At 42.1% G+C, this 13,177-nt stretch overlaps 1 protein-coding gene across 1 annotated transcript in view; it reads right to left on the bottom strand.

The window, feature by feature from the left end:
- MSH2 (mutS homolog 2) overlaps positions 1-12,968 on the bottom strand; it is a 76,871-nt gene extending 63,903 nt beyond the window's left edge. The window contains exons 1-2 of the mRNA XM_080813519.1: positions 12,666-12,968; positions 3,891-4,045 (exon numbers count right to left, since the gene is read on the bottom strand). Coding sequence (XP_080669645.1) covers positions 3,891-4,045; positions 12,666-12,876 — 366 coding nt within the window. The 5' untranslated portion in view covers positions 12,877-12,968. The remainder of the gene's footprint in view (positions 1-3,890; positions 4,046-12,665) is intronic.
- Between the last annotated feature and the right edge of the window lie 209 nt (positions 12,969-13,177).

Genomic DNA, 13,177 nt, shown 5'->3' with positions numbered 1-13,177 from the left:
ATTTTCTATAAAGTATCCTCCCTATTTTTTCCAATTATTTTCAGGACATTTGATCATATCTAAAAATAAATTTATCAGAACAGATTTTCAGGGCACCTGGGGGGCTCAGTGGGTTAAAACCTCTGCCTTCGGCTCAGGTCATGATCCCAGGGTCCTGGGATTAAGCCCTACATCAGGCTCTCTGCTCAGCAGGGAGCCTGCTTCCCTTCCTCTCTCTCTGCCTGCCTTTCTGCCTACCTGTGATTTCTGTCAAATAAATAAATAAAATTTAAAAAAAGAACAGATTTGCAATTTGAAATCCCAGCACCTGGATTACACAATCATTTAGGTGTCCAAAGTTCCTGAAGGTTTTTATCACTATGATGATAAAATTTATTTTTTTACAATATGAATCTAAGTATCTTATAACTATGGATTGTTGATTAAAGTCTGGATCAAAAATCAAATGGAGGGGGGCACTTGGCTGGCTCAGTCAGAAGAGCATGGGACTCATGGGACGCCTGGGTGGCTCAGTTGGTTAAGTGGCTGCCTTCGGCTCAGGTCATGATCCCAGCATCCTGGGATCGAGTCCCGCATCGGGCTCCTTGCTCCGCAGGGAGCCTGCTTCTCCCTCTGCCACTCTGTCTGCCTGTGCTTGCTCGCTCGCTCTCTCTCTCTCTCTCTGACAAATAAATAAATAAAATAAAATAAAATCTTAAAAAAAAAAAAAAAAAAGAAGAGCATGGGACTCTTGATCTCAGGGTCATGAGTTTGAGTCCCATGTTGGGTACAGAGATGACTTAAATCTTTATTTTTTTTTTTGAAGATTTTATTTATTTATTCAACAGACAGAGATCACAAGTAGGCAGAGAGGCAGGCAGAGAGAGGGGGGAAACAGGCTCCCTGCTGAGCAGACAGAGGGCCCGATGTGGGACTTGATACCAGGACCCTGGGATCATGACCTGAGCCGAAGGCCAAGGCTTTAACCCACTGAGCCACCCAGGCGCCCCAACTTAGAATATTTGAAAAAATATACATATATTTTATTTATTAGTATTTTTTTTAAAGGTAGGCTCCATGGCCATATGGGGCTTGAACTCATGATCCTGAGGATCAAGAGTCACATGCTGTACCAACAGAGCCAGCCAGGTACTCTTTAAAAATTTTTAAAAAAATGAAATGGCGGGGCGTGTGGGTGGCACAGTAGGTTAAAGCCTCTGCCTTCGGCTCAGGTCATGATCTCAGGGTCCTGGGATGGAGCCCCGCATGGGGCTCTCTGCTTAGCAGGGAGCCTGCTTCCTCCTCTTCCTCTGCCTGCCTCTCTGCCTACTTGTGATCTCTCTCTCTGTGTGAAATAAATTAAAAAATCTTAAAAAAAAAATGAAATGGAAAAAGCATCTTGCATTCAAATTTTAAAAGCACTAATTCAATTACAAAATGTAAACATCGTATTTTTACATATATACTTTGGATTTGTACAGATTATGAAGCACACCTTTAAAAAAGTCTCTGAAGAGAACCAGTAGCTAATAAAATTGTGTTCTTGAAGGTCCTTGAAAATGATAAAGACTGGTAATCTGTGAACTAGATGGTATCCAAGGTCTTTTCCTGCTCTGAACATACCACTGAGAACATGCAAAAGAAATCAATCATAGAAATCAACTATTTTAAATATCACTAATACTTTATTATAGACTCAATAAGCTAAAAAATGTAAAGATAAATCAGTTTATGCAGTTTTAGATCTGAACTTAAAATGTCAGGATGAAGATACCACCTTTTTAATCTGATAAAGATATATATTTGAAAAAACATCCCCCTGACCTAAAAGGTAGGCATTAAGAATTCATCTTTAAGGATTTGGATATGGTATAGCATAGTAAGGTGTGATGGACTGATAATCATGGTAATCTCTTGTACACTTAGGATTCCACATTTTGCTGTTAACTAATTGAGCTCTATGAAGAATGAAATAGAAAACATCACTCTGTGGTACCCTCAATTTTCTATTAAAATCTTTCAAGACCTAGGCTAAAACTCTAAGTAAAAGCCCCACTGTTCTCAGGAAAACACCAATGAAAATCCCCAGGGAACTCTATAATGTAGAATGCTATATTCTCCCAGATATTATCTTCAGTAAATGTCTACATTTACAAAGGCTGGCAGGGGGAGGAGGACACACTATGAAACAAGAATTGAACAAAATTACATTTGGGGTAGTACCAAGATCAAATGTTAAAGGATTCTATTAAACCTCACAAGGAAAAAAAAAATCACAGGACTTTCAAGTTGGAAAGCATCCAAAAAAACCTTCTAATTTTACTGTTTATGGAGAAACAGATACAGGAGAAGGTTGGGAAATTTGCCAAGGACACCCAGAGAGACAAGAGGAGAAAATAAAGAAAATATGCTGACTATAAGCCCAGAGCACAGTCACCCTTATCACATATTTATTCCCTTTCAAGAATAAATCTTGCTCCCCAACAACATTCTACCATTAATTTATTCCAGTATTTATTTAGAACCTACTCCCCGCAGGCACAGCAGTTGAACAACCAAAAACAGGACATTAGAGACTAACAATGAAGGTAGTCATTATAGAAAACAAAACAATACTACTATCTCCATGAACGCATAAAATACGGACGTCAATAAGCCTTTCTAGCGACACCAAGGAATAGGATTACCATTAAACAAAGTTCCTGATTTATAAAAAATTATACATTTAATGGAAGAGAAAATCATATAGAAAGATACAAAGACATTACAAACGTGTACAAATGAGGGGCTCCTGGCTGGCACGTGACTCAGTCTCGGTATTGTAAATTCAAACCCTACACTGGGAGTAGGAATTACTTTAAATAAATAAATAAATAAATAAATAAAGTTTTAAAAAAGGGAAAATTTGAAAAAAAAAAAGGGGGAGGGCACACACGTGGGTGGCTGATCCTGTTAAGCTTGGGACTCGACTCCACTCACATCAAGATCCCAAGGTAGCCTGGGGCTCCATGTTCAGCAGGTTGTCTGCTTGAGATTCTTTCTCTCTGCCTCTTCCCTAATTTGCTCTTGAGCATTTTCTCAAATAAATCATCAAAAAAAAAAAAAAATTAAAATAGGGTGCTTGCGTGGCTCAGTCTGTTAAGTATCCTACCTGGTTTCAGCTCAGATCATGACCTCAGGGTCCTAGGATGGAGCCCTGCATTAGGCTCCATGCTCAGTGTGGAATCTACTTGAGACTATCTCTCCCTCTGCCCCTCCTACTCACACTGTGTCTCTCTCTCAAATAAATCGAATCTTAAAAAATAATAATAATAATTATAAAAATCTTTAAAAAGTGTATAAATGAGGTATTTGGGATACAGTTAATCTATGTGATACTACTTTAAAAACAATAAAATCAAATCTTTGTTTAATGCTGGTATTCAATTTTACATAAAATCTATTTTCTTATTTAGGTTTCAGGGATATTGACAAAGCTTCAAGTATTCATACTCCTAATGAGGGATTACTGAATTTCTAAATTGCTATTAAACCATGATTTTAGGGGCGCCTGGGTGGCTCAGTGGGTTAAAGCCTCTGCCTTCGGCTCGGGTCATGATCCCAGAGTCCAGGGATCGAGCCCCGCATCGGGCTCTCTGCTCAGCAGAGAGCCTGCTTCCTCCTCTCTCTCTCTGCCTGCCTCTCTGCCTACTTGTAATCTCTGCCTGTCAAATAAATAAATAAAATCTTAAAACAAAAAACAGAAAACCCCCCAAAAAACCATGATTTTAAAAACCACATGCTAAAGAATATTTCTCAAAGCATTTTATCACAACCTGATTAAAATATTAAAACACACAAGCGAAGTCCCTCACATCTTTATTTTTTCTACTCTTAAAAATAATAACCAAATTAAAGAGGAAAATAATTACCTTAAATGCCAAATACCAATCATTCTCCTTTGAGGCCTTATTTCCAGCTCTATTCTTATAAACTTCGACTCTGTACTGTCGAACTAGAAGAAGATCTTTTACAAAAGACTCAAAATTCATTTTACTAAGCACAACACTCTCCAAGGTCTTTGTTCCTAAAGAAAAATATTAAAAATACATATTACACATTTGAGGATTTAAAGTGGTTAAGTGTTCAGGTACCTAACACGAGGGTTTCCCCCTCCCCACCCCGCCAAGCTACATTCTTCTCTCAGTAATTCATTCCTTCAATAAACTGTTTATCAAGTACTTATTACTCATCCCAGTTGAAGGGGTATAAAAAGATGAATAGGTATAGCACCCCACCTTTTTCTGTGGAACCTATGCATCAAAATAAAAAATTAAAAAGATACAAAGATAGGAGCACCTGGGTGGCTCAGTCAGTTAAGTGTCTGCCTTCAACTCAGGTCCTGTTCTGGGATCCTGGGATTGCAGGGCTCCCTGCTCAGCAGGGAACATACTTCTCCCTTTCCTCCCCACTCATGTTCTCTCTTGCTGTTTCTCTCATATAAATAAATAAATAAAATATTTAAAAAGAAGAAGGAAGAGGAGGGAGAGGAAGAAAATAATACAAAGACAGGGGCGCTTGGGTGGCTCAGTTGGTTAAGTGTCTGCCTTCACCTTGGGTCATGATCCCAGGGTCCTGAGATTGAGCCTCATATCAAAGATAAAAAAGAGTAAATGCATATCCAGCTAAACTTACTTGTCCTTTCTTATAATTAGTTTCTCAGAATTTTGAATAAAAATCTTATAGCTATACGGTATTTGTATGTAATTAAACTTTTCCCGAAAGGCCCATAAAATGTATGTCATTATTCACTGCAAAATGTTCTAGGTAACGCAGGCTAAAAGTCAAAGATTCAAAGAAGTGCTGCAAAAAGACTTCCCTTTCACCAATGATCCCCTACATATCCAATTCACCAGCCAAGTGCTAGCAGTTTATAAAATATATTCCCAAACACAAGCTATACACATACAAGCATTACTTTGTTCCTCTCTTACATCAATAAGGACATACTATGAACACTGTTCTCTATCTTGGCTTTTTTTTTTTTTTAACATTTGAATATATTTTGGAGGTTGTTCCATCATTACAATCAGCTTCTTTCTGTTTACAGCTGCAAACATTCCAATGACCCTGAGGATGTTCTATAATTTAATTAGTCTCTTACTGATAGCCATATAGGTTGTTTCCAGTCTCTACTATTACAACGCTGCACAATCTTGTACATGCTTCACTCTCCAAACAGGTGAGCACACCTGTAAGACAAAGCCCCCAACTGGATTTTATCAAAGAATATGAGTGATTTTGATAAATACTGCCAGAATACTCTCCTTGGTTGGCTGTGCTAATTAGCACCACCATCCATAAAGTATGAGTGCATCTATTTCCCCTCTCCAATCAACACAGAGTTTTCAAACTTTTTGGTCTTTATTTTAGATCAATAGTTTTCAACTGGGAACAATCTTGCTTCTCTAGTAGACATCTGCCAATGTTTGGAAGCATGTGGGTTCTTACAACACTGGGTTTCATTCAGTAGAGGTAATACCAATTATTCACTTAATGGTAATACTTGTTGGGGCATCTGGGTGGGATCTGAGTCTTCCGCTCAGGTCATGATCCCAGGGCCCTAGGATCCAGCCCCGCATCAGGCTCCCTGGAGCCTGCTTCCCTTCCTCTCTCTCTGCCTGCTTGTGATCTCTGTCTGTCAAAAAAATGAATAAAATCTTAAAAAAAAAAATAGAGCATGCCAAGTACAAATATCAAATACAAACAAGCACAAAGATTAATTAAATGACATAAGGCAACTGTTTTGTACAGCTAAGCACAGGTGATACTTCCAATATCCCTTTCATTAGTTACAAGTACTAGCAAGAATTCCCACTGTGTGACACCCTGAAAAAGGGCTCAAATCTTGCCTCTCTTAAGGTTCTTCCCTAGAACATTCTGTACCTCACCCAGGACTGGCAAACAATTATCTACAGCAACCAGTCAGGTATCAAACGAGCAAAGGAAGAGCAACAGACCTGACATGGCAGGTGGCTTCAAAAGAGATCATATGGAGTGGTGGGAACAGTGACAAAAGAAGGAAAAGCACACTGGGGTAAAGGACTATGTCAGAGAGAGCAACCACTCAGCTCCAAACACACTGCTGAACCGTGGGGATATATTTATACCCAGAGTTTTCAACTGTGCGGAATTTTCAAAAGCAGCTCAAAATATGAATTTTTTTCCTGAAATCTCCCTATCTTTAAAATACAGTCAATCAGTTCAAACTTGGAGTAAAACACTATTTAGGACACCAATTTCAACTCAGTAAGTTTAACAGTCACATTTTCTTACAGACTTGAATAGAATGCTGTTTCTTTAGGTTGCATTTAGACAGCAAGTTGCATGAGAATTATGTTTACTCTAGAATCCCACTCAACAAGGTCTGTACTCACGTTCTCAGAGGCATGTGCAAGACTGAAGGCCTCCAGCCTGCAACAGGCTTGTATCTCCCAACTAACACTCACTCAGGATCAGAACCTGATTGGAATGGTCAGCCCTATCTAAAGTATTTCCTGGTTTTGCCTAAAACTCTTCCCATTTTGCCTGAGACTCTCCCAGTTTTAATACTGAAAGTTTGGTGTTCCAGAAGCCCCCTCAGTCCCAAGCAAATGAGAATGATTGGTCAGCCTACCAACCCATCTAGTTAAATTCCCTGTGAATAACATTATTCAAAAGATGAGACATCATAAAAATAAAAACAAGGGGAAAAAAAAAACCTTCAAGAAAAGCAGCAAGGGCACCTGGATGGCTCAGTCAGTTAAGCGTCCAACTCTTGGTTTCCGCTGAGGTCATGATCTCATGGTCTTGAGATCAAGCCCCACATTTGGTTCTGCATGGAGTCCACTAGAGATTCTCTCCCTCTGCCCCTCCTCCTACTAGTGCAGACTCGCTCTCTTTCTAAAATAAATAAATCTTAAAAAAAAAAAAAAAAAAAAAGCAGCGAACTAGAGTTAATACAAAATCAGAGAATTTCTCCCAAAGGTTCTGACAAACACCACTGTGAATTTTACCAGCAACTTCCAGTAAATACAAAGGTGAGTTTCAAAAACAGTTTTTCGTATCATCCTTTAAATTAAAAGGCAAATGTAAAATCCAACTCAACAAAAACAATTCTGAGAGGGGGAAAAAAACAAGATTAGTCTGACAAAATTCTGAAACAGCTCTTAAATCAAACCAGGATATGCCAGCCGAACTGTCTGCCCAGCACAGTGTTTTTAAAGTACTTGATATTGAATGCCATTACAGGATGAACAAGCACTCTCAGAGCCACAAGCCCCACCCCTCCCTATTACACCCAACTACTTTGCACATCAATGTTATCTACCTGGATCCAGAGCAAACTGGTTAAAACTTTCTACCGACACTTTTAAAAAAAAAGATTTTATTTATTTATTTATTTATTTGAGAGCGAGAGAGAAAGAATATGAAAGGAGAGAGGTCAGCGGGAACAGCAGACTCCCCACAGCACAGGGAGCCTATATGGGACTCGATCCTGAAAGTCCAGGATCATGACCTGAGCCGAAGGCAGTCGCTCAACCAACTGAGCCACCCAGGAGTCCCTCTACAGACAACGCTTTGAACAGAAACACAGTCACCACAGTGGTGACTTCTTTTTTTTTTTTTTTTTAAGATTTTATTTATTTATTTGACAGACAGAGATCACAAGTAGGCAGAGAGGCAGGCAGAGAGAGAGGAGGAAGCAGGCTCCCTGTCGAGCAGAGAGCCCGATGCGGGACTTGATCCCAGGACCCCGGGATCATGACCTGAGCCGAAAGCAGAGGCTTTAACCCACTGAGCCACCCAGGTTCCCACCACAGTGGTGATTTCTTAAGAGTGGGTGGGGTGAAGAGACAAATGAGATGATTCCTCTCCCCCATGGACTCCTCTACCTCTATCGCTAATAAGACAGTCAAGCCACCCAACTGCCAAGGTTATCCTGTGAAGTTACTATTTCTCTCAAAGGAGTTTTTATGACACACTGGGTGGGTGCATTTTAAGTCTCATTTACTGATGAGCATCTAAAGTGCTACTCTAAGTTCCTAGTGAAGAGACTGGCATTGTATGCTTTATCTAACCTGCTGGGAAGTAAAACTGACATGGTGTGAAATAAGAGAACAGGAACAGAAAGGTACCCCGCCTCCACCTAGGGTACAGCAGAAGGAATAGCCTCAGGTTCATATAAGATTCTTCAAGAATAATTTGGAGCCCCCCAACCTCATGAGATGACAATTACCATGTGTCTGCTACATGTGGGCATCATGCAAGGGGCTAGAGTTCAGAGGCAGACACTGGTTAAAATACAGGTCCTGCTAAGAGCTTTCAGTCTATTGGGATAGACAGGCAATAGGTAGAATAAATGCTGTGTCTAGGGTAAGAAGGCCCAAGAGCAGCGAATACCTAAGAGGGGTAGGGCAGCTAACCAGGCAGTCTTAACAGGGAAATCAAGAAAGGCTCCCAACAGGAGATGCTTTCTAAGCTGAATTCTGACCAAAAAAAGAGGCAAAACCCAAGTAATTTTCTTTTTCAGTGACTCAGATTTCTCATCCATAAATTGGAGCTCGGTACTAACCCATCTCACAGGGCTTTTTAAAAATAATACTGTGATCATTAAATGTTGAAGATTAAAAGTAGCTTAAAAGACATGAGTAAGTCTACCTACCAGTAGAATGAACCAGAGGAGAGGAAACAGAAAGCCAACTCTGAAAGAGGGGATTGGGATCCAGACCACAGCAAAGGGCTCATCTCTTCACTGGCACAACAGGGAGGAAAGAATGGGTACACATGAAATTAAAAAGTACAGGTTCAAGAAATAACCCAAATGTCTGTGAACTGGCAAATGGGTAAAAACAAGATATGATATGTCCATACAATAGAGTCTTTTTTGGCAATAAAAAGAAATGAAGTACTGATAGCAGATATGAATCTTGAAAATATTAAGTGAAAGAAGTCAGTCATGAAAGACCACATATTTTATGATTCCATTTTTTCAAAGATTTTATTTCTTTATTTGAGAGACAGAGAGATACAGCAAGCAAGCATGAGCAAAAGAAGGGGCAGAGGGAAAAGCACACTTTCTGCTGAGCAGGGAGCCTGATGCAGGACCTGGTCCCAAGACCCTGAGATCATGACCTGAGCCTGAGGCAGATGCTTAACAAACTGAGCCACACAGGTGCCATTACGATTCCATTTTTATGCAACGTCCAGGGCAAGTGAAATCTAGAGAGATGAGAGGTTAGTGGTTGCCTAGCATTGGGAGAATTGGGGGGGAGTGGTGTGTGTGACTGCTAATGGGTACAGGGTTTCTATTGGGGACAAAAATGTTTAAAAAATTTACTGTTGGGGCACCTGGCTGGTTCAGTTGGTAGAGCATCCATCTGACTCTTGAACTCAGGGTCTTGAGGTGAAGCCCACGTTGGGTGTAGAGATTACTTTAAAAACAAATATATAAATAAATAAGATGAACTGGGTGGCTCAGTCAGTTGAGCGTCCAACTCTTAGCTCAGCTCTTGATCTCAGGGTGCTGAGTTCAAGCCCCATGTTGGGCTCCACAATGGGCATGGAGCCTACTCTAAAAAAAAAAAAAAAGAAAAAAGAAAAGAAAAGATGCATTGCCGTGCTGGTTGCTTAACTTTGTGAATATACCAAAATCCACTGAATTTTAAAACAGAACACTGAAATGTTTACATGTGTCAATCAAAAGTAAGTGTGTGAATCATACTGTATGTGAATAGTATCTCAACAAACCTGTTATATTAAAAAAAGTATCCTTTTGGGGTGCCTGGGTGGCTCAGTGGGTTAAAGCCTCTGCCTTCGGCTCAGGTCATAATCCCAGAACCCTGGGATCCAGCCCCACATTGGGCTCTCTGCTCAGCAGGGAGCCTGCTTCCTCCTCTCCCTCTGCCTGCCTCTCTGCCTACTCGTGATCTCTGTCTGTCCAATAAATAAACAAAATCTTTAAAAAAAAAGTATCCTTTTCAGGGTAGGAAATTGAGAGAGTTCTAACAACTTGTCTTCTACAGTCAGAGACAAGTTTGACTGCTAAAGAATGTGGGAAAAGGTTGGAGGCTCTGAGATTTGCCTCAAGTGCAAGTGCCCGCGACCCTCATCAAGTTATTTATAGTTCATCAGGCCTTACAGTCCAGACATAATTTACCAATCTAGGGTCATTTCTCAATAAGCAATGCTGCCCAGAAACATATCTAACCTTAATTTGATCAAGGTTTCCAGGTAGAATAGAGAAGCACAGAAAAAGGTTTTGTTAACCCTTTACCTAAATGGTCTTATATTGAAATGAAGGAGAATTCCTCCCAAGAAACAAGTATTGGCAGCCTCACACCAACATACATTATTTAAAAAGATGCTCAGTTACACTGCACCTTGCACAGTGAAAACTGCAAGACACCCACTTTGGGGATCACCGGGACATTTCTGAGAACCTCCCTCTTTCACTTATTTCAGCCAATTTCTAGTAACAAATGATCAATCTTTTTCTGTTATTATCCAGGGCGCCCGGGTGGCTCAGATGGTTAAATGTCTGCCTTCAGCACAAGTCATGATCTCCTGGTCCTGGGATCCAGCCCCATGTCCAGCTCCCAGCTCAGCAGGGGAGTCTGCTTCTCCCTCTCCACCTCCCTCTCTGCCTGCTTGTGCTCTCTCTCTCAAATGAATAAATAAAATCTATAATTAATTATTTAATTTAAAAAATTTCACTGTTATTATCCCACCCGAACATATAGTAGGACAATCTTTTACCTAAAATGTGTGTTTGGCATAAATGTTTAACCTAAGAACTAGATCCTTAAGAATAACTCACATTTACTTGCTAATCTCTGAAAAGTTAAGTTCACCTTTAATACCATTCTCAATATGAACAGGAAGTCACTATCTAGATTATTCTCAGGAAAGCACCCAGTAAACGCCTACATTTTAACCTTCAAGAGCAATGAAAGGAAAAAAAAAATTTTTTTAAGTCTATACTCCACTATAGAAGATTCTGGATATTCATACTAAACTTCCTTCCCAATAAATGGGTGTAAAGCTTAGCATCCATTATTCGTTTCATAATCTAAATTAGAAAAATAAAACCATTAGAATCATTAACGGGTGCTTAGAAAAATCAGTGATTCAATTTACAGAACCATACAAGTATGTTTAGAACTTTTTACATCATTTTAAATGCTTAAATTATTCTAAGCTGCATAATACAAAAATAGGAGAGCTACATTCACTAGCCTTGAGCAACTTTAAAACTGTAAAGTGACTTAGACCATCGTTAACTATGAAGCCATCCATTCCTCACTATCTCTGGCTGGTCTTCATTGATCCTAACACCTCTCCTCTTGCCCCTTCTAACCCATGCCCCATCTTACAGCCAAACATCCAACACACCTCTCCACCTTTACTTAAGTCATCCAACCTCTGGGCCTACAGCATAAAATCTCAACTCAGCACAACGAAAAAAAAAGCCTTCCATCCTCTGACCACACCCACCTGGGCCACCATCCTCCCGGTTTTCTGCTCCAGCGACACCAATATGCCTTTTTTCAGACCCTCTCTCCCCAGCGAACGCCTAGTCCTTCAAGACCGAAGAGAAATTTAGATTCTCATCCAATGCTGCTTCTGTGGTCTCCAATCGTTGCCATTCCTGCTTCTATGCCTCTTCAACAACTTGCTATGGAGCACACACTTCCACAGTTCTTCACCTTCAGTAACTGATTATTTCTGCCTTGCTCTCCACTAGAGTGAGCTCTGTGAAGGCAGAGATACTGTCTTTCCCAGTGTCCGTAACCCTCTCTGACACAGCAACACTCAATAAATTTTTGCCTGATGAATGAAACATTAACGTCCCATCTGCATGTGGCAAAGGCAGGACTAGAACCCACGACTCCTCACTACCCCCCTCCTCACTCCGTTATGATGGAAAGAATGCTCCATCATAACGGTGCCGGGGAGTAAAGCAATCAACATAAAACATCTAGAACGTCTAGCTCACATAGTGTGAAAAGTCTGCAGCCTTACAGGGAGAGAGAATGCGAGAGACATGGGGCCGAATTACGGAGGGCACGCATAGCCGAGCTGAAGCCAAGACAAACGTGACTAGTCCAAAATCACAGATGTTAAGTGGAGGCGCCGCGACGTGAATCCAAGAAATGTGGCTCCAAGTCCGAGGTCCTGACCACTTGACACTGCTGCCTATCAACAGCAACCCGTTCCAGATCCCGACACTGAACCAGAGTTAAGTGGAGGGTGGGCAAAACCACACTGATGACATGAAATGGTCTTCCAAACCCCCTTCTATTTTATATCTCACTCCGGGACCGGAGTTTGCGGGGAGATCTACAGGGCCAAGGCGGGGCCGCGGGCAGACACCCATGCGACTGCTGTGCAATTAAAAAACAAAACAAACAACGTATTAAAACGCCGGGCAGAGCGGACGCTCCTTCCATGTCTCTTGTTAGTTCAGGTCTAGGGCCGCTGCAGAGGGACGAACTTAGGGCGGAGGCGGGGCAGGGGCGGATGGCGCCCCACTTGGCCAGACAGCGGCCAGAGGAAGCGCCATCCCTGGGAGGCACCGACGTCCCCGCCGCCGCCGTAACTCCTTGCCCTAGAGCCCGCTCGCTGGCCCACCGCCCGAGGGGAGCCCGCGCAGTCCCCGCCCTCACCTGCCGGCCCTATGTACTTGACTACCCCCTGGGTCTTGAACACTTCTCGGGCGGCCAGCAGCGCGTCCTCGTGGTGCGCCGTGTAGAAGTCGCCCCGGTCGAAGAGGCGCACCGTGGTGGTCGGCTTCTCCGGCATGGCCTGGAAGAAGCGCACGAAGCCGACCTCGGCCGCGCTCTCCAGCTGCAGCGTCTCCTTCGGCTGCACCGCCATTTCGGAACCTCCCCGCTGCCTGCCAGAAGAAACTGCGCGACCCCGCACCCTCTAAGCTGTTTCCCGCCTCCCTTCCCTCCCTCCTGTGCGGCGTCCGGCCTTTGCTGAGACGCCCAATCGCCACCCACCGCTGCTTTTCGGTGGGTGGGAGTCCGCCGCGGTAGCCAATCATAAGCGGACGCGGCCCAGCTTCCCGCGCACGCTGGCGACTCTCGTCTACTGCGCATGCGTAAGCCTAGGTCGCGCGCCGACCCTGGCAGACAGCCATCCTGAAAAGATTTCAGGTCCAGGTGCTTCTTTC

This window comes from Martes martes, assembly GCF_963455335.1.
Source record: "Martes martes genome assembly, chromosome: 9".
In the NCBI taxonomy this organism is placed as follows: Eukaryota; Metazoa; Chordata; class Mammalia; order Carnivora; family Mustelidae; genus Martes; species Martes martes.
The sequence above is the reverse complement of the archived record's forward strand: the minus strand, read 5'-3'. Positions and strand labels throughout refer to the sequence as shown.